This window comes from Coturnix japonica, chromosome 15 (genome assembly GCF_054131305.1).
Source record: "Coturnix japonica strain WE chromosome 15, WE-NBRP24, whole genome shotgun sequence".
Taxonomy (NCBI): domain Eukaryota; kingdom Metazoa; phylum Chordata; class Aves; order Galliformes; family Phasianidae; genus Coturnix; species Coturnix japonica.
The window spans coordinates 9,266,545-9,288,682 of NC_140677.1; the positions used below are offsets into that span (position 1 = coordinate 9,266,545).

General features: G+C 42.1%; 2 protein-coding genes across 3 annotated transcripts in view; one reads left to right on the forward strand and one right to left on the reverse strand.

The window, feature by feature from the left end:
• The window catches only part of LOC107319837 (netrin-4-like), a 44,014-nt gene extending 24,515 nt beyond the window's left edge, over positions 1 to 19,499 (reverse strand). Inside the window, exons 1-3 of the mRNA XM_015875052.3 lie at positions 18,083 to 19,499; positions 13,413 to 13,954; positions 3,268 to 3,531 (exon numbers count right to left, since the gene is read on the reverse strand). Of these exons, the coding sequence (XP_015730538.2) occupies positions 3,268 to 3,531; positions 13,413 to 13,954; positions 18,083 to 18,149 (873 nt within the window). The 5' untranslated portion in view covers positions 18,150 to 19,499. The remainder of the gene's footprint in view (positions 1 to 3,267; positions 3,532 to 13,412; positions 13,955 to 18,082) is intronic.
• A 2,033-nt stretch (positions 19,500 to 21,532) lies between these two features.
• UROC1 (urocanate hydratase 1) overlaps positions 21,533 to 22,138 on the forward strand; it is a 29,784-nt gene continuing 29,178 nt past the window's right edge. For both annotated transcript variants that reach the window (XM_015875050.3, XM_015875051.2), the window contains exon 1: positions 21,533 to 21,811. In XM_015875050.3, the coding sequence (XP_015730536.1) occupies positions 21,686 to 21,811 (126 nt within the window). In that variant the 5' untranslated portion in view covers positions 21,533 to 21,685. The remainder of the gene's footprint in view (positions 21,812 to 22,138) is intronic.

Below are 22,138 nucleotides of genomic sequence, written 5' to 3' on the forward strand. Positions count from 1 at the left end.
GGACAGGAGTACTTCCCAATGGTGGAAGACTAGGTGTATTCAGGTGGCCAGATCCTAATGGTTGTTTCCATTATAAGGACATATTAATTCCCAGCATTTAAAAGAATATGCACCTCTCTAGTTCCTGAGCAAAAATGCAATGTCAATAGACAATTTCCTCCACTGACAAAGGAGTGTCAACCTTAAAAAAGAATTGAATACTACAGGTTGTGAAATTCAGAATTTTATCCTCAGCTATCAAAAGAAGCTATTTGAGTTGGATATGACATCTATGTGTCTCTTGTCTTTGGTCTGAGGAAAGGATATAGGAGACAAGAACATACCACTGTTTCTAGCAACAAATTCCAAATTCAAGATATGTTTGCCCAGAAGTTTCATGACTATTGCTTACAGTTCCCATCTTCATTTCCCAAAATCTCTTTTCTGTCTGACATGATATTCTTGGTAGTTAATAAGGAAAATAAGGTCTAGATAAATTACACTGAGTTGGCTGCATAACTCATTACAAAAAAAAATGATGTCTGATGTCTAAGGGATCAAAGGACGTTTCCATTGTATCCTATGGAAAGAAGACTACCTTATTCTTGCTCTACTCAGTTTTTGCTAATGATCTATGGGCAAATAGATAGAGTGTATGCATGACACTACCTAGGATTCCAAGCTAAAGTACTTATATCCCAATTGGAGATCAGTCTGACTATTTGCATTTGTCTTGTATCATTAGGTTCTATGATACCATGGCATCTATGATGGTAACTGTCATACAGCTGCATTTCTCGTTGGCATCCTCTGTGAAAAAACTAGAAGACGAATGGATTGTCATATCTGAATGGACAGATCCACAAATAAGCTGATGGTCGGCAGATCACCTAGTAGTAATACATCATCTATTCCCTCCAAAATGGAGTTGAAAAGTGTTGGTTTAAAACTGTCCAGAAATGTACTTTAGTCTTCTCCATTATTTAAGTTCCACGTAGTATTGGTATAGCAATGGTACAATCATGACAAATGGAAGAGATTTCTTTCAAGATTAAGTAAAAGCAGACTTACACACTAGCACAGTTATGTATCTCCCAAGACCTAAGCGCAGAATGATCTCAAGTTTTGGGCCTATCCCATGGCAAACAATTACAGTTGTTTTCTACATGGACTTGTTTTTGTTTTTGTTAACTACAGAAAAAAAACCAAACACCCAACCAAGCATCACATGAGGACTCTGAAATCTTCAGAGACTGAGACTGCTATTATTTATGCCTTCCTGTGGTCTGTATTTTTCCAGCATGTTATTTACGTACTTGAAAGCAGACAAGGAAACATGAAGCTGCTCTGTCTTCATGCTGTGATATCACCCACACTATCCGTATGAAAAACTGTGTCTTGAGACTTTCTCTGCCCATGTGTCTGTTAAATATTAGATGTGGCCAGCAGAATGAATCAGTGTTTGTTTTTAACATCTCTGTTCTGCTTTAATCACTATGTGCAAGCAGAGCACTTTCCAATAAGAAAGGAGAATTACAAGATGAGGAAGATTACTGTTGTAACGTAGATTGGCTGATATGAAATGTATCATTGGTGTTTTCCACTCAGCAGCAGAGGCCTTTTCCTTCTGCATATAGGCAAGGATGTTACCATACCATAAGATGCAGAGTTATATGTTTACCTAAATGCCCTCATTCCAGTGGATTTTCACAGTATAAATGAAAAGATAATAGCAGCAAAATAATATGATCATCTTTACTCCCAGCTAATGTGTCCTGAGGGTAGAACTTTGAGTTTTGACCACAGTTCTCTGGTCAGTACAAAAAAGCAAAAGCCAGGGAAGGATATGGTAAGAACATTCCAGCCATATCAGCAGAAAGAGCATCAACTTCTCTGTAAGATCACTGGGGAAAAGGAGACAAGGAGTCCCCTTATTTTGGCAGGCATTGAGAAATAATTTTCAAACAGTCCAAGTGAGAACAGTTAATGAAGGATGTTGTTGAATCTCCTTCATCAAAATTAACAAACAAACAAAACAGTTCAGCAGGCATTCACTAGTGAGTGGCTGAATGGCTTAGGTATGCCTGATAGTACCCTAACGCAAGGTCTTACACCATTGTCTTCTCCAGCCCTCATCTAGCATTTTAGATGTAGTTTAAACTCTGGAAGGCTTTTCTCACTTCCTGCTGCCCTTGAATTCCTGATTAGACACAAACTAGATAATATCTATGGATAATATCTGTGCCTGTATTGGATACTGGGATGCATCCACCCCCTTGTGTCCTGAGACATGACTCACTCAAGAAATGCGTTTCATCAAAACTGCTTCACCTTCTGCCCCATGAAGTCACTGATGGCACAAGAAGATTCTATTCCCTTGTGACCAGAAGAAAAAAAGATCCAGCCACAGTTTACAGTGGTTATGTCAGTAATACACACAGTATTTTTGTTTTTCTCTTCTGATGGGCAGAATGTTTATTCTTCTACCAGCTGTATTCATTTAGCCTGTTATTCATGTACTTGGTTTCACCACATGTATATTTAACAGTTTGCAGTGTGGAGGATGCACTCTGAAAACAGCTTTTCTCCACACATTTTGTCTTATGTGGGTCTATATTTGTAGCTATCAGAATCTGATAACATCGCTCAGTGCTAAAATACTGTAAATTAGCTTTATACCACAGGTGGAGCAGATTCAGAAATGATTTTGCAAATATAGTGAAAGTCATACAGTCCTAATTAAACGTTCAATATCTGCACGTGAACCTAGAAAACCTGAAAGGAAGACAATGAATACACATTCCAGAAGAAAATAAACCAAACCATACGTCGAATGGGACAGAAATTAGCTGAGGATGTATTTTTTGGGTCTATTGTGTTAGGGTACACCAGGGGCTGAAAATATGAGGGTTATTTTGGCTTTGAAAACCCATTACAGAGACAGACATCCTACTGGAACCAGTGAAATCATTGATTAGTTTAAAGTGGCTTGAGCTCTCTCAGTGATGTGTTTTGACAAACCTGGGTATTTGGCTAACATCACTTCCCTTTGACTGTCATTGCACTCCTACTATATAATACTTGCAGCTAAATCAAAACTTTGACAGCAGTAATTACCACTGAATAGCAACAACTAAATGTGCATATAAATACTGAACAAGGAACAGTCATGGTGTTAAGGAAGAATATTCCTATGAAGTTTAGCTCCTTTTACTTCTTATTTTAAGTTCTAACAAGCAAGTTGAAGGGTACTAAAGTCTACTAAATGAGTGAATGTCATGAACTCACCACATTCTCCACCTCCCCTGTCCTGTTGGCAAGTTCACATTCTTCTGCGTGCCCATTGCAAAAGCAGCTTCCCCGGACGATCAGATCATAAATAGCATAATGGGCAAATCTCTGAGGTTTCTCTACCAGTCCCGAACCACGGCATGGACATTCTTGTCTTTTTAACAAAAGGAGGCGGAGGTTGGTGAGTTTCAGGAGATCTTGAGCCTCAGGACTATAGGGATCTTCTATCTTGTTAGATGGAGTTAAGGCACGATAGATCACCTGAAAGACAGAAGATACACACTCAGGAGATGATGTAGGAGTCTCCACGTGCAGAAAACATTGTGAGGTGATGCTCAAGAAAATGTAATAGTTCCTATTGAGAAGACTCAGCATGAACAGTTTTCTGGCTGAGTGATCCCTGAATGTGACCACAGTTACCAACTAATGGCCCAACCACAGCAGGTGTCTGTACCTACTTTCATCCCATCACACGTGTAATAAGAAACCAGAGTTAATTGGCATTAATACAACATAAATGCCGTCCAATTTTTTCAAAGCATTTTAGACACAGGGCTCTACCACAAGTTCCAGAGTCAGGCAAATTAAGGCACTAAATAGATATGTGACAGGAGTGAGAGCTGTGATCACACATCTGGCATGCTCCCTTCAGCCATGTACTAGAAAATACAAGTTGGCTTAGGGTGAGTAGGCATTGAGAGAAACCAGTTTTCAAACAAAGCAAGCCAGTTTATTCATTGGAAGAGGAGAAATAACTACACTGCAGTGAGCTCACAGGACCGCAGGGCTTTGTGCCTATCAGCTGTCTGCAAGTTGTAACTTAGAGTTCTTTGGCTCTGTCTTTTAAGTGGTGACAGTCTCTGTGACTGACTCCATTAGGGGAGTGAAAGCTTTGTTTCCATATGGATTCCCTTTCTCTCTTGTTTATTTATTTATTTATTCTTTCTTTCTTAGCTGGTGAACCAAACCATTTAAACACCTGTAGCACATAATAAATTCTTATTCTTTTTGTTCATAGGAGCCAGAAAAGAGCTTGTGGTACATGCTTGGAAGATAATTCTGTTGGATGTTGATGGCATCCAACAGAATGGGGAAATGAATCCCCTTAAATCAACAGAATCAGCTGCCAGGCTCTGCACAGAGCTACACCTGTCAGTAATGCAGTGAAGGCAGCAGCACATTTCCCACTTCTCTGCAGCATTTTCTGTCTGGTTAGCTCTGGTCTTCCTCTTAATTCCTTCCTCTCGTACTGTCAGCTGTTTACAAAGCTACAGATACTCACATTTGGTGAGATCAGAGGTGTCTTGTCTGATAGAGCCATGGGCAGTTTGCCAGGCTATGCAATGCAGGTGCCTACATTCCCCTGACCAAAGAAGCCATGACAAAATAGCCTAGGCCTTTCCACACCAAAGTCTACATTCCCCCAGTCAATGGAACCATAAGAAAATGACCTAGTCTGTTTTGTCCAGTGCCCAGCATTCCCCTTATTGATGGATTCAGAGGATAAAGACCAAATCTCTTATGTCCGGTTCCTCTAATCCCACATGGTCTGGTCTTTTTGATGGAAGCTAATTTTATGAGCCCCCTTTCCTTCTTCCCAGTCCCTTGTGGACCACATAGAGGTGGAGTGGTTTCTCAGAGTCCTGAGCACCTGGTGATGTACAGACACACATCCTCCTCCCGCATGGGTGAGCCAATTCATCCAAGACCAAGGCAGTGAACTGAATAGAATTGTTCTGCAGAGCTGCTCAAAGCAGGTTAAAAACTAACTACTGGGACATTAATGGCTGAAAGTCCTTGTGAAACTGTTTTAAATTGGCATAAAACAGTGGAGTCAAGGGGCAATGCAATTGTTTGATAACCAGTTTTTATAAGCTCCATTCTCCCACCTGACTTTCATGTCTGTGGCATCTCTTCAGGAGAGCTGCTTCGATATTCCCTTAGAAGTGTCAGTGGTATTTGTGAGAAGAGATATTTATAGCTTGGGTGTCCCTTAGGAACTGCAACATTATTTTAAGGAAAAAATGAGTATTCCATTCCAGTTGAGGTACAAGAGTTTGCTTGTATGATTAATTCATGACATATTTCTGTCTGGAATAAGCTCAGCAGTGAGGCTGTGTTTGTTCATCCTTGTCTCACCCAAAGAAAGATTTGTTAAATGTTAAAGATCTGATTTGAGTGTCTTAACACTTTTGAAACCTTTTGGGGGTGGGAGTTGTAGATGCTCTTCTTGAATTCAGCATTAAGAAATAAGCTGTGAAACAGTCAAAGAAAAAAAAAAAAGCTTAAGAAAAACACGATGCACTGTTCATCTCCCAGGGATATCTTACAAATTTGCCATCTTCCATTTTATTCAAGTAAAAAAGATTAAGACAATGTGATGAGAAAGAAATATGTCCTAGTAATGAAGATGCAAGCTCTGAAAAGAGTTTCTCAGTGATATTCACCATAAGGCCATTTCTCATTTAAGTAAATATCTGTCTGCTATGAAGCTATGTGGAAGTTCCATTCTTTTCTTCTTTTTCTTGCTGTACCAGACTGTTCTAATACCCCCAGTCATTTCTCTTAGCATCCAAGTGTAGTTTTCATAGAAGTAGCATAAGCACAGAAGAAAATGTAGATGACTAAGTTTGTTAAAGGCTGAACAAAGTAGGCACAGCCTAGAAATATTTCAGTTTCCATAGAAACATTTGATGCACCTTTATGGGCTCAATCCTCTGTGGAAATATATCCTAGATCCTGAGTTTCCCTTATAGTCAGGGGCTGACACCGGAGCTGAATGCTGAGTAGGGCATTCATGCTTATCAGCATATCTGCTATCAAGCGCATATTTGTCATTCTCATTTTCAAAAGTCAATCAGCTGCGCCTCAAAAAGATGGTCACTACCCTGTCCTCCCCTGACCTTTATAAGAGCAAGGAAGTTTGGAGAATGCTGTAAGTGTGCAAAGTTAAGAGTGACAGCCACTGTTAAAGGACCGGTTTTGCTGTACGCATGTTGGCACAGCTTCACAGAGGGTGATGCTTATCCCCAGTCAAGAGGTCATCTTCATTCCAGAGACAGTGTCTCGGATTTTTGATTTTTTGCCACATGTTCTGCCTCTCCATTCCTAATACTGATAATTCTGTTTTCTTAACCTGATCTTCCAGCCAGTATTAGTCAGAAAAGATGTGGACACAGCAAAGGTTCCCCCTTGCAAGCTTATAGCCTAAGGTCAAGGAATACGAGACATAAATGGAGGGGAGAGCCAACTCATGGCCTCCTACAAAAGAAGATCCTTGTGCAGAACAAGAATTTGGTATTACAAATCATCCTTAAGCTATGCTGATCATGTTGCACACAATCAGGTTAATGAGGTTAGAAATGTCTGCATGCTTATACTAGGCCCAACAGAAGGAAGCTGCAATAAAAACTCTCATCAGTCCTAAATCCTCTTCATTAAGAGATTTTCATGTGAGTTGATTTTGCTTATAAAGGAATAGTAAACAACTGTGTCTCAGAATTTTTCCTACCCAGTGGCAAATATCCTCTGATCTATTTGATGGAGCCTCTTGACTGCAATTCTTCCATCTTGTGGAACAGTAAACTTAACTACACCAGTACTCTTTTTTTTCCTGTTTTGATACAGTCTGAAGCACAAAGGAAGTCCAGGTATTCTCTTAGCTGTCAGAAAGCTCGTTCCAGTGATTCATGGGATGGACTTTTTTAATCCACATCCTCCACTCTTCTGTCCTTCTGTAGAATAAAACTTAGTAGCTGGTATAGAATATGTAATTTCTTTCTTAAAGATTTGGAATTGATTTTTAAAAGGTATCTGACATAGGTAAACCTGGTTACTTTCAGTACAGTGGTGCCTTGAATTCATTCTGTGTTCTCCAAAACAGAAATGGCCAATATCCCTTTAATTTACGTTTGCTTTGAGATTATTCCAGTAATGCAGTCCTTGTGGCGTTAATATTAATATTTAGGCATTGCTGCCAATATGATGATGGGAAAGACTGCACAATCAAGGTTAGAGACAGAAAAAGCTGAAGATGCATTCAGACTTTTTTCTTTTCCTCAAGTCAATTGTTTCCTGTAGCTTCAGGTTATCTGCACACATATAGCCCTATGTCTATGGCTGGTTTTGCAGGGAGAAGCGGTGTCTTCCATCAAATCAGAAATGTGGTCAGAGTGCAAAATCTAGTCTGCTGGACACAAAAAAACCTTCAGTTTACAGTCTGTGTACAGGGAATGGACAACATTCTCTCTGTTCTACACAACATTATGTTCCATGAGGATCTGAGAACACTTCCTTACTCACACACAGTGCAGTGTCCTTTTGCACTATGAGAAAAGATGCTTGCTCTGAAACAGCAAAGGGGGATAGGGAATTCTATGATGCAGACATCTCTATTGGGACCTAGACTGAGAGAACAAGAGTCTCATTTCATTCTTCTGTCATGGAAAGTTCAACACTGGGTTACCGGACAAGCAATGTCAACTGAGCAGCATCCTCATGGGAGAGCATCCATTTCTCCTTACTAGAGCCACTTGCCTCATCAGGCCTTGGCTGAAACTTCTCACATGAAAAGACCTAGTAAAGGGTGTAGTCTCACCATGGCAGTGACACGTGAATAACAACAGAACTAGCAGTAAGTGCTGGTTAGCCAAGAGTTCAAAAGTTATAACAATGAATTTCTAAGATATGTAGATGTAGACAAGAATTTTTTTCATAGTCTTGTTTAAACAGTCACGGCTGCAACTTCACTGAGCTTCTATAAGACAGGGTGAGAAGGAAAAATGGTTTGATATCTGCTGTCTATTATGTCAGGAAATATAGAAGTGATGCTCAGAACACTATCGTGCCTTCCTGGCTGGTTTGTAAGGAGCCAAATGTCTCTTCAGTGGCTCATTAAAACCAGGTCAGGGCAGGACACTTGGTGCCCTCCTGAATTCACTTGCACGGATGGGAATCCTGGACTGGTCTCAGGTCAGTTCAAATTCCCTTCAGACACAACTATTTGAGCCCCTTAATTCTTCCTCCAGGGAAGCAGGGCCTGGCAGTGCTATCTGTTTGTTTACACTGCTGGTGTTAACTGCTTCCTCTCAACTTGCCTCTGCATTTTATCTCCTCTACAGTTCAAGTTAAACGAAATGCTGAACAGACGGTCCTAGTCATAACAACCGGGCACTTACTTTCAGGACTGACTAATCCCTCCTGGAATCTTTTCCGGCTGAAAGTCAGAAAAGCATCATGCAACTTTTAGCGGACAGCCCTGATGACTGGGCATTTCACTGCAGATCAGGACCCTGTCCTGGTCTCTCAACTACCAGGAATTCAACCTTATGATGTACTTAGCAACTTTCTTTTTTAGTGACACACTGCTGTATGAGATCAGACTTTAAGAAGTCACTGAAGCCTTAGTGGTGACCTCTTGAATTATTGATGTTGCCACTTAATGAGGTATGTGTGGGAGGGGAGGGGGATCCTTCTTTGTTTATCAAAAGGTTTGGCATGAATACAGTAAAGGAAAAGCCTGAGAAAAGACAGCAAAAATTGTAGGTGGTTGGAACAGGATCACATACATTCCACTTAGAGCCCTGGCCCTGGCCTGGTTTGGTGTCTGTGTGCAGGTGGTTCCCCTCTACAGTAATTGTTCTCAGAGAGGCTCTGTAAATGGAAAAAGGCAGCAGACATCTACAGCATCCATACAGAGGCAAGGACCTTTCAAAGTGTTGGCTGTGGCTTCTAACAGCCTGGTGGCTTTTGAAGCAGACAGAACTGCATCCCATCACACCGTATCTTGATCTGTCACTCACAGAGTCTGTTAAGAAGAACGACTAAAGTCTTTTAACTACAAAGCAAGTCCACTCATCTTTGATAAAAGACACTACTGGGGACTTCTGTCCATAAAGAGGTCACCACAGGCTACAAAATGGAGAATAAACAGGTCTTCTGCACAAGGCACATTTAACATGTTGCCATAGAAACTGGTTACCTAATTCAGCCATACACAATTCTTCCAGCCCCCCAGTGAATTCCAGTAATGGGTTTATTATATCACACTTCATTGGTGTCATCTGTCACCCAGACATTCACATAAATGGATCAGCCTTTGATTTAGAACTACCCTCCACTAGCCAGACCCAATAGTAGAAGTGTCTTCTTTTGGATTTTCTGGTTATAAGGTCAGTGCCAGTGGTATACCCAGCTTTGCATGCTAATGTCTTCCTTTCATGCATACATCATTGCCAATGAAAGAGAACATTTGTTTTCATTTCCCGATATTTCAGTTCATTAAAAACATGCTCTTAATTTCTCAGATCCTTGACTGCACATGCTGTCAGGATGCAGTTTGAAACATTTTGGTCCCTATTTCCCCCAGCTGCTGTTTGAACTGTAAGTCACACTAACAACTCATACAGTGTTGTGGTCATTTCTCCTTTTGTTTGGGACAGAGTTTTGATTTGTGTTAGCTGACCTGAAGTTTCATTTTAGGCTTCAGCCTCATCCATTACCCAGAGAAACTGAGGGCTCCACTGTGCTACCTCAACACACCACTTACTTGGAAGGAAAGACTCCATAACATGTTTACCAGGTCATGACAAGCAAATGGGACAGACAAAAGGCCTTGATTTTTAAAACCAGTTTGACTGCTGTACCCCTAATTAACTTGACTTATCAAGGTGTGATCTGAACACTTTACATGCTGGTTGGAGCCAGCTGTCAGTGTGAGCTGGCCCTGACTCAGCTATAATTTGGAGACAGAGATGAAAAATTGTATTAGAACTGGCAAAAGCCTATGGAGACGCAGGTTTTTGGCATGCTCAGTAAAAACAAGAACTTGTGAAGAGTGGCAAGACACCAATGTATCATGCTCAAGTGGTTTGCAGATCAAGACCAATGAAACAAAATGCTTGCAGAGATTGGAACATGCTTTGTAGTTTGTTTCTTTTCTTGCTGCAATTCAAAACATACTGTATATAGTATTACAAACAAATGATTAAGGAAGCAACATGTGTAGTACTTCTTCTAGGTAATTCAGCTAATGGAGATTCTTATTGGAAGAGATGGACCAAATGAAGAACATGTTTTGTAGGCAACCGGTAGAGAATAAATTGCTCTGAATCCAAGATCTGAAAGTATCCTCGGACTTAAGGATTTATTTTGCCAGAAGAATTAAAACAGGGAGACCCATGACCTGAGATTCTAGCTGCAAAAGTGCAGGATCAAGGAATATAATGAATGTTAGAGTAAATGAAGTCTGCAAGAGGGACATTAAAAAGTCATCTCCTTGCACTTCTACGGCATTAGTTCCCCAAAGCATGACACCATCTGTCTCATCTGAGCCTCATGTGAGGTGGAGATGTGTGACCCTGACAAAAGGTGAAAGATAAAAGGATAATTTACAAGAGAGGGCAATGCAGCTTAATTTAATGATGCTTTGTGGATTTTTGTGACGTTGAAATATCACCCACCTCAATGTATTTTGCTTCCATTCTAACCTTCTTAAAGTTTCTTTTCTGCCAAGTTTTCTGTTATGCTCCCAGCCTCTCTCAGTGGTCCTGAAGGATCCTGAAGTGATTATTCAGGGGTATGCAACTCAATTTATAGATGCATGTAAGTTACTGCAACTCTACCATCTTCTCTTCTTCTACCTACATTCTCAGTTCTGGAAGCCAACTGACCAGAAGTCTTTTCCAAGTCTTTCTGCTTAAGACTTGTAGTAAGAGTAGCATTGTCAGTCAGGCAGATCCTGTCAGGTATAATTTTAAATAACTGGACTCTGGTTTCTTATATTCTCATTCACAAAAGAATTTGCTGTGTCATATTGCTGACCTGAAAAGTCTAGTGCTCTTACACTGTTTTCATAGACGTATTTCATGGATTGGTTAAGAGGTCTCTATAAAGTCTATCCAGAGCCTTAGAAACCATTTGGGTTAGTTTGCTGTGAAGCAGTATTTTTCTTGCCCTCTTTTAAGTTGCTGTATGGATGTCTGCGTGCTGCTTTAAAACTTCAACTCTTCATCCCATGGAGGAAGTGACCTCTAAAGGTATTCAATTCCTGTAACAATTCATTAAAGCATTTGGGAACCCTGCAGGGATATGACCTGTACTTTTGTGAACATTCTTACTGTTACTGTTGTTTTCTAACATTTACCACTGCAGCGCGGATTGATTAAGTGTTCACATATTCATTTCAGAGTGGGTGCTGCCTGAGTTGAAAGAATCATTTTAACACCTGTAATCACAAAGCCTTGTGTTGGATGAATGTTTTATTATTTGATTTTCTGCCAGCCAACTCTCAGATTTGTTTTAGCTGCAACACATGGGCTTAATGATATTACCCAAGGTTAAGCCAGCACGAAAGCCAATATAGTGCAGAGCAACAAGGGGATACTATATAAAGAGTTGTTTTTTTGTTTAAGGCCAAGTCATTTGTCTCAAACCCTGGATTCTACTCTTTTCCACCACGAACCACTTTACCTTTCTGTGCTAGTCTTTCCCCATCTGTGAAATGACAACAGGACCTTTAATGTATGTGGAAGATCATTAAATAGATCCTGATAAGTACTTGCAGATTTTCAATTGGAAGGCACAAAAGAGTGGAAAATCATAATAGCTGCCTAGATTCTGTACTGACGTGGCAAACTGTAATCTCTCAACAGGAGACATTTGGATGTATTTGACTTAAATGTATTCTAATAACTGACTAGCGGAATTACTACTCCAGGAACAAGACAGTAGTTATATGATTTGCTCCAGATTTCTAATAGAGAGATGTTTTCCAGCTTTGCTGCACAAATATTAACTCAGTGTCTCCTTACTGCTGTTTTTTCTGTCTCAGTTATTGTGCACTAATTTCTCTTGTGAAGACTACTGGAATTGTTTGCCTCACACCTGAGCTTAATTTGTAGTGTACTATTAATGTTAAACCTGTGTGATCAGTTCCAGACAGGGAAACTAAAAGGACTGACTTCTCTAAGGAAGAGAGAAGGAAGTGAAAGAACTCCTATCTCTGGCAAGGCTATAGGAATGTCTCATAATCTCTAGCTGTGCTTTTCTATCTTCTCTAAAAAAAAAAAAAACAACCAAAAAAAAACAATCATACTTATCTTTCTTCCCATCTAAATTGCTTTGAGATTAATGAATTAAAAGGGTTGTAATTAAACTAGATATCTGATTGTGGCAGAAATACTTATTCAGGGCCTGAACATTGAGCACCTGGTGAGAAGGCAGGGCCAACCCAGGGGAGCTCTGGTGCGTGCACTTCAGTGCCTCTGAATGTCTGGAAGAGGTGGAATGGCTCATCTTGCTGGAGGTCTTTGCCTACTTGAGGTTCTTCCAAGGGTAAGCAGATTTTTATTTTCCCCTTTATTTTTGTATCTATGACTGCTGCATTTGGGTTGCTTCTCACTTGCTAGAGCCTAGGACTTTTGCTACCCTGCTATTACTGCTGTGCGTTATAGCATTATGCTGATAATATCAGTAATGTTTTTTCTTGGGAATTTTTCAGAACAGTTGCATACTTATTTTAGAGGAAAGTCCTCTGCTTATTTAATTAGAGTATTCATACCAAAGGGGAATCCTTTCCTTCAGCTGAATAGTGAAGTTTGGCTACTCAATCCCACTTCCTGTTTCTCTTGTTTCTGGGCTTTATGGCTAGGTACAACGTGAGCTGATACCCCCCAGCAGGTCTGGTTGTATTAAATGTATGGAGAAATATGTATGTGAACCATCTGGGGCCTTTTGTATGGAAAAAAAAGAATTAAAAAAAACCCAATCAAACAAAAAAACAATTTCAGAGCTTACAGGGCACAGTTCACGTCACCCTAAAGGGGATAAACCAAAAATCGGGCTCTACCTGATTCTCTAAGTAGAATTTTACTTCAGTTATTGTCAGCTGTACTGTAAAAATAAGCATAATTAATCCTATCCTCTGCAACACTTATAATAGCAATTTAAGTATTTCCATTTATTTTCATTGCTATTGTTTCTTTTTCTTTCCCTTTATTTTCTTAACATAAAGCTTCTGAGGAGAGCCCATCTTTCTCAGCTTACATGTGTGGTATCTCTCTGAGCATGTGCTTTCCAACTTTAACCAGTCTTGAGCTGTTTGATGTTAAGTTTTGTCCCAACCCCAGTTATTACTTACTTACCTCTCCTCTGGTACAGGGTACTGCGTCTGAATATCTGGAAGTGCACATGGAGCCTTCCTCAGTGAGGTCATCCTGGAGCCCAAAAGTTGCAGTACAGTTGACAGAGAAATATTTGTAGGGCCTCCATGTCTGCCCATAGTCCTGGGACCTTTCCAACACCATCGCAGCTGGGCGAGGTGACTTGAACACAGCAATGACGTGTGTTAGGTAGAACTCCGTTTCGAAGTCCAGCCTAATTTCTTCCCTGTGCACCCCTTGGGCAGACTGCCACCAGGACATTGGGTTTGCGAAGAAATCATCGGTCATGTCAGCAGGGAGGTGGGAGTTATCAGGCTGGTTGGCATTGCACTTGGTGCAGCGAGGCTGCCCACAGCCATGGGAGGCTGGATGGAGGAAGCTTTGGTCTGGGTAGGAGCAGTAAAGCTCTGTGCTGTTCTGCCCACACGTGGTAAGAGTGATGGGTGTCCTTCCAGTGGCGAGGTTTCCCACTGGAGGGTTGCAGGAACGGCCACTGCAGCGGAAGGCTCGTAGCTTCACGGGATCTGAGAGACAGACAAAAGAAACAACACTAAACAGAATGTCTCAAACAGTTCTCAAGCTGTAAAACAGGTGACTGTGCAAAGGTTTGGAGTCCTCCTGTGGGGATGGACATCCAAGAGGACTTCTCAGGAGAGCTACTTCATCTTATCACATGAAGTTTGGAGGGAGCTTCTCCATAAATCTAGTCCTTGTTTTTGGTGCCTGACTTGGAAATGGAGGTGTTTAGAGAATAGCCTTTACCCACAAGCACTTGAGAGTCATTGATACCTGTTGAAAATGCAGTTGCATTAGTTAAACATATAACTTAATAGACTATCTTTTGTTTTCTTACTCTCATTCTAGTACAGCTGCTTATCTGAGGACTGACTCTATGCTCTCTTGTTTAAGCACCTTGACATGGAGATAGGCGAATGTATTCTATTTGCCAAACTTGCAAATACTGGCAACAAAAGTTTTGGTATTTCCAATGTATGCATTTTCTTATTTCTAAATGATGAAAGGGCTGAGATGCTGTTTGGGTGTTGGTGTTTTGTGACACCAGATTTACAGGTCAGTCCTGAAACATTATTACCTAACTGGAGGAAACTGCGTCTGTAATGATGTAGTGTTCTCCTTGCAACTTAACTGTCTAGAATGAGTTAAAGTCTGACCTTGCAAGGTCATAAATCTAATCCAAGAGGTTGCAAATCAGATGACTCAATGTATGTCCTACAGGAAACGACCCTTGCAGTGAAACACAGAGTGACCATAAACATGGGCTAATATAGAAGCAGTACAAAAGTCAGCTATTAGCTCAAGATTCTAGCTTTTAAAATCCCTCCTCAATTTATAGTTGGTCTTTTCTAAGGCAAAATAAAACTTCAAATCTGGTTAGGCCAAAGAAAATACTTTCAAATTCAGTCTCACAAAAGTTACTTTCATTGTAATTGTATTTGGGTGAAACTGATCTTATTCTTTCCCAGAAAACTGTCTAAGGTGACAAAATGCATCCAGCCTGCACGGTGTTGCTTCTCAGTTGCTTCTGTCTAATGCCACTGCCAGCATAGGGCTGAATTTCCATGGAAAAGGGCTTTCAGAAGTCAGCTTGTAAGAAGAGAGATGATGTTGATTATATCAGCTCTGTTCTTTGCTCCTCATCTTCAGCTGAACAGTTGGTTCTTAGCAATAGTGGAGATCCTCCACCAAGCCCTCACACCATCCTAACTGCGTGATGACCATTTCAGTGTATTCTCTTTCTGACTGTAAACTTCATGTTCGATCTGAGGCTAGTAGAGGTTCAGAGATTGTTATTTGTAAAGTACCTTGCAAATTTTCTGAGTATTTCATTACACAAGAAAACCTTAGATTTCCCACAAAGTATATTTAGAGCTTTCTTTTTTAAAGCTATGTTTTGAACAAGCATTAGCTCTGGAACAGTCTGCACAAGAGTCCAGATTGCTTAGTTTTGACCAAGGGTGGACTCATGTTACAGACATTATTGGGTTATAGATTACTATGCCATATAATTAAAAGGAAGTCCATCTTTGCTGATGCATCACTCTATGGATGCTTTCACTGAGGAAATGGTATGCTGGAGTTGTAACTATAAGAAGTTGCATCAGGGAAGCTTTGCAGACAGCAATGTGAGAAAGCAAAAAGGGAATGGCTGCTTTTTGTATTTCCCATAAATGGACCATTGGTCTTGTATTTTTTCAGCTGAGCCTGGATAAGGAGGAAGAATGTGGTTGTGTTTCTGAACAACAGTCACAAGAAGGGTTTATCTGCACTGCCTGTTAATGCAGCCACATCCATAAACGGTTCCTGTTCAAACTGCTATGTCATTAAAAAAAATGGGAGAAGGGCATTGTGCAAATTAGTAGAAGGGAGTTTGAGAGAAGGAGAGATGCTGGACAACAAAATCTGCAGTCGATTAAAAGCTTTGCATTTAAAGAAATCAACTGTCAGAACATTGCTTGGCTACGAGGATAGTGCAGCCTTTCCATCACTCACCAGTTCTGTGGAAACAACATGAAATTGTGGCATGTGGACAGGGATTGGGACTGCTGCAGAAGAGAAGCAGCAGCCAGGCAAAATGAGCAACTTATCCCAAGAGGGCTCACTGAGTAATTCTTAATTGGCAGAAGGCAGATATGGCTCTGCCCACAAATACTGTATTCCTCACAAAACTGCCTGGCAATTTGTTTCACTTCTGACCAGGACGGACCAACTATAGTGCTGAAAAGGGAACTGACTGCATAAAGCAATGAAATATGTCAAAGACATTCTTCTCTGTACACCTGTCTGCTCAGGAAAAGGCTGCATTTGTTTCATGCAGATGGGCTAAATACTGTCTGAGACAACCTTAATCTCAGCAATGCTGACCATGCCTCTGGTAGGACCTGTTAAGACTGAAGGTTAATTCAGGATTTTTACCTTCCTTCTTTAATAAAATAAAAGAATTAGAACAAACAGAATCAAGAAAAGAATTGAAAACCAACAGGTAGCTCATGTGTTTTCATGAGCTGGTGGTTCATGCAACCTTTTGACCATGCAATGCATATTTATTTATGACTGAATCCTTAGTGTCATCACCTTTGGTATCCAATCATTTTGCCATTAATCCCCGTGTCCTAACACCATTGTTCTGAGAGTGTTTAGTTTCATGCAGAATGCATTCACTCCCCTTAAACTCACTTTCCAAGCAACCAGCTGTGAGCTGCATTTCCTCAGAGATTCATTTTCACTTTGTGAGTTGGATGCAGAGCAAGTTCAGCTTGGTTTATGACAAGCTGCTTTCTTCAACAGCATCAGCAAGTTTGCAAGACATCTCTGTAACCCTTCTGTGCTACGTGTCAGCATATGTATCTTATAGGAAAAGTCCCAGCCTGGGAAACTAATGAATGCCCAGGATAAGTCACTAAGAGCACAGAGGTACCACATCCTCCCTCCAGTCATTCCCTGCAATGTTGTGATAGCTGAACTTTTTCCCAAGTGAGTCACAGGAGGATCTGGCAGGATTATAAATTTATGAGCTGTTTTCAGTTTTTACAGAAATAACTCTTGCAGTTATGGAAACCTGATGTCAGTGTCATCGGAAAGGTTCTAACTAAGCCGTAGCCTGAGCTGAAGTCACCTGATGTGCCTTTGGCTTTCAGGATCCTTCACAACACCTCAGCACTTCAGTCACTTTAAAATCACCATGAGGAGTGCTGTACCTGTCTCAGTACTATGAGTGCACAGGTGGAATTTAAACCACCAAGATTCTTTGCCTTACAGAAACAGAGTTCCCAAACCATTATCCCAATGGGATGTCACCCATCGTTTTACCAATGCTTGCCTATATTTTTCTCATCTGACCTGCATGCTTCTTTCTTTTAGCCTTAAGGATACCATAGGAAGAAGAAAACAATCCAATGCTTTGCTTCCTTTGCCATAAGGAATTAGTCTCCATCATTATCTAGTTATTTGTAGAACCCTATGTAAATGCCAGTACTGCTATGCCGTTCCCATATGTGCTCATCTGTACACCCACATACACACACACAACTTACTTCTCTTTCTGTCCTAGTTCATTTTTTTCCTCTAATGCTCCTTTAATCCCTACCCACTGCACGTTAACTATCAAAGCAGGGGACAGGCTGAATGAATGAGCTGTCTTGGATTAATGGTAATTCAGTGTCTCTGACTTTTAATGATGCAAAATGAAGTTAGCAGATAACAATTCAGATTCCTTCAGTGGTGATGTCCAATGATCTTGTCATTTTATTCTTGTCCTGCCTAGGAAAGCAGAGTTTATTCCTCACAACAAATACCCAGCACATCTCAATCCATCCAGCCCTTTCTTTCTCTTTCATTTTTTCTTCCATCACAAAAATAATACTTCTTAAAAATTATTTCAAGGATATGTGAAACAGCACTTCCTATTGTAAGTCTTTGGGAGGAGACTGAGCTATAAAGCAGCGTATTGCAGGGAGTAAGAAGCATTTGTATACATTGACTAGCCCAGATTCCTTGCAAAATTCCATCTGAATAATGATTTGGACATAAAAAAGAATGAATATGCTTCACAGATTTGATTTCTATTCCCTTTCTGCTTGCCCAGCTTACAACAAATTGTTTCATGAATTGCAATATTGATTTATTTCACTTACCTGCTTCTCCGTGGCCAGAAATAAAACATTCCAAGAACACAATCAGCATGATGCCTTTATGCTGCATGGCTGTCAGTAAAATATCTGTCCTCAGTGAAGCAAAAATAGCTGCAGTAATCTACAGGTTTGGTGCTTGCATGGCTTTTCTGTGTTGCCTTTCTTTCCTTCTGCTCACCTTCCCCTCAGTGTAGGGGTCAAGGCTGCTGTCTCATTCTTCTTGTTTTCCTTTGGATCTGGAGGCTTTTTTTTCCCCCCCCTCAGGGCTCAGATGCCTTCTGGGTGTCACCCGTACATCTCTTCCAATAAATAAATAAATAACGGGGAGTTTCGGTGCCTTCACCCGCTCCACACAGCGGGCCGGGGCCGCTCACATCCCCGCTGCAGCTCCGGGGATGCACCATGGGGAGCTGATGCGGCGCGGAGAGAGAGCTCCGTTCTCTCCGGGTTTTTGCGGCTCTTTGGATGCTATTTCCAAACTTTCATTTCTGCTCCTGGTTTTGGTTGAGCTTCGTTTTGGCTTTGCCGGAGCGTCCCCTATTCCTCACTCCTCCCGCTGCCAGCCGGGGTTCCGATTGGGTCCGATCCCTGCTTTGTTAGCGGCTCTGCCCCGGTGCCTTCTTCCCCTTTGCTCCCTACAGCAGAGGGTCATAAGAAGTGAGTTGTTGGTTGTTTTTTGTTGTTGTTGTTTTTTTATTTTTTTTTCTTCCTCGCTGAGCGATGATGAGAAGCAAGTGCTTCCTTGGCTCTTCTCTCTCTTTTTATTTTGCTTCGCTTTATTTTGGTTTATTTCCCTCCTCCCTCCGCTGTCACGGAAGCCGCTACTCCCCCGTCTGCCAGGGATTTGCTTCACACAGCGAAGCGTGCGGAAGGGATGAAGGGAAAACCGGACCCCGAGGGCGGCTCTCCGGGGCCGCGGGACCCCCCCGGCCGTGCCCGCTGCGGGGCTCGGCACGAGGGCGAGAGGGGAGCGAAGGGGCTGGAGGGCAGGTCTGGGGGCTCGGGGTCCTTCCCTCCCTCCCTCCCAGGGCCGGGGAGTCGTTCAAGTTTTCCCTCTGCCTTCCTTTCAGCCTCTAAAGCGCATCTCTAGGTCCTAGCGGGGCAGTTCTGTCCGGCTGAGAAGGGGATTATTATAACATGTGATCTTCCTTTTCTTTATATGTGTTTTGTTGTTGTTGTTATTGTTGGTTTTTTTTGTATGTGTGTTTTTTTTTAGGGTGGAGGAGGAGAATCGGGTCGGTTCCGCACCTCCTCGCCGGTGTTGGGCTGCTCCTCGCTGCTCTCAGACGCACGCGTTGTTCTACAGCCGCATCTCCTCTTCCTCCAGGAGCCGGGCTGTGCGTGTCCCTCTGTCCGTGCGTGTGTGTGTGCGGGGCGGGGGCAGCATCTCAGCCCGCCCCGGTCGGTCCTGCTGTCCCTTGTCCCTGCAGCACCCTCTGCCCGCCCGCCCGGTACATGACAGCCGCCCTGCGCTGCCCGGCACCCCATAGGCGTAACCCAGAGGGATGTGGGGACAACGAGGTGGCTTTGGGGGTTTTTAATTGCTTGGGCACTCGCGTCGAGTTTCTTTCCATCTTTCCATCACTGAGACAAGCCAGGCAGTGAGGGAATTGTGATTTTCTGTCATGTCTACGCTGGTACCGCTGGCACATCTGCCTGCTTCTGGTAGCATTGATCCTGACCCTGAAGCTGGAATTCCCAGCCCTGGATTTTGTTGGTGTCGGTAATTCCCAACACAAAGCTCCCAGAGAGCCTCCAACACTGGGGGTTAAAGTACTCTGGTTCTAATGCTCTGCCCTATAAATAATGTTAATTCAGGGAGTGAGCCCTTCCCACACCTCCTCTGGCTTCATTCTCCCTTTCTGTGGTGGGTGCCCCATTCCTGGAGGCATTCAAGGTCAGGCTGGATGGGGCTCCCAGCACCTGGCTGAGCTGTAGATGTTTGTCACAGGGGAGTTGGACTAGATGACCTTTAAGGATTCCTTACAACTCAAACGATTCCATGATCCTGTGATTCTTCAGCTCGTAAGGCAGTGTAATAACATTAACTTCTGCTTGGTGTCACAGAGGGAAGCTCAATGGGAATAGTCAAGGTTATTCTTGTGTCCATGTGCGCATAGAATCAGACCTTGGAGGGAACTTCAAAGTGTGGGTCGTAGAAAGAAGAATAGGGAAAGATTTTTTTGCCTTTGGAGTGGAAAGGTTTATGTAAGGCACAGTTATTTAGCTGCATATTGAAGTACATTTCTCTAACTTTACCCTTACCTTCCTATTTTTATATGTTTTTGAATAAGAAAACCAAATAGGAAATATTGAGATAAGGAGAATTTCCCCCTCCTTTTTGTCTTTGCCTTTTGTTTGAGGACAGTTATGATACCGTATAATCACAAAGCACAATTCACTGCCATACATGACAGTATCCTTCAGAAGGTTTGAGTCTGCTGCGTGCTCAGCTCCCCTGGGACGTTCTGAGTTCTTTCAACTCCAGCATCTTCAGTGGGAGCTGGGGATGCACACTGTGTCCTAAAGCTAAAGCCAATGTGACATTAATGAGCTGTCATTTAATGACCCTGCTTTGTTGTCTTTGCTTGTCAGTTGCTGCCTTTGTGGGAAAGCACAGCATTTTCTTTCTTTCCACAGTTTAGGTGGGTTGTGTCATGATCACTAACTGAAATGTTTCTCCCAGATAATTTCATCAGACTTAAACTACAGCACTTGAGAAAAATTCCCTGGCCACGACTGTAGTTTCGTGGATGTAATAATAAAGGTCAAGAAGCTCCTGTGTAATTTATACAGCAGCTGAAAACAGGGAGCAGAGTTCATAGTGCTCTTTAAGTGGGAAGTCAAAGTGAAGCATATTCATTTACTTCTGATGTCTGGACGGCAACACCGTAAGGCTGTCCAGTTCTTCTTGACTGTGGGCTATAAAAGTGCTTTAAAACTGAAAGCTTTCATTCCTCTTCCCTATTATTTCCTGTCTTGAGAAAACTAGTACAAGGGCTTATTACTACTGAAATCCAGGCGTGCCTGTGGGCTAAGAGGAGCTAACGTCTAAGGGGGGAATTTTACTGTTATCCTTGACATCTGCTGTTGTCCAGGGGATGGACACCTGGACTGCATCTGAGAACAGTCCATACCAAGGGTGCTCAAACAGAGACTGACCATCTTCTTTTTGTGAGCAGTGGCATGAATGATGGTTAGTTGTTGTTGGTTCCTCAGCTATGGAAATGTGAAAACACAATCCTTGTGATGTTGGGCAAGGTTTGTGCTGCAGAGACAGGGAATTGGGTGATTGGGAAAGTGCTGTCGTGGCTCAGTGCAGCTCCTGCTGCAAAGCATGCAGAGAAGAAACTGCAAAACTGTGAATCATTCATTTTGGGGGAGGGCAGAAGAGCCAATGGCATGGCACAGATGGGGTAGGTGTGTCACCTGTGCTGCTTGCCCTTCTGTGCTTCACAGGCATTTCCAAAGCAGAGGACGGGCCATCATCTGTGGAGCAGGGTGCATCTCAGTTGCTGAGCATCTTGCTTGCCTGCAGCCCTTGTTCTTCACTCCTTGCGCCTCTCCACTTTGCCTCGCCTTTCCTCCTATATTTCCTCAACAGCCATGACTACCTTGAAGGAAATCTGTCGTGGCCTTCCTCTAAACCCTTTGCCTGAAAACAGAGGTCGGAGGAATGGAATACCCCATGCACCTGTGAGAACCCCTAATCTCACTGCTCAGGAGAAAAAGGTAACATGGGGTTTCACGAGGCTCACTTCCTTTCAGATAAATGCAGCGGGGAGCGGCATCAAATGCTTTTCTGAGCATGGGCAAATGTATTTCCTTTGTGTTATAACTTCAGCAATGGGACAAAATACTGGAAAATCTTCTGCTCTCTTTCCTTTCTCCCTGAGTTGATTGATATGAAGATGTGCTGCACAACAGCTCGCATGACTTTAAATGGCTGAAGAGGCCTTAACTTTAATGCTGTCAGTCCAGCATTGGTTTTTTATGAATTTATGAAGGCTGTTGCAAAAACGGTTCCTATTTATGGGAGTGAACACTAACCCCTCACAT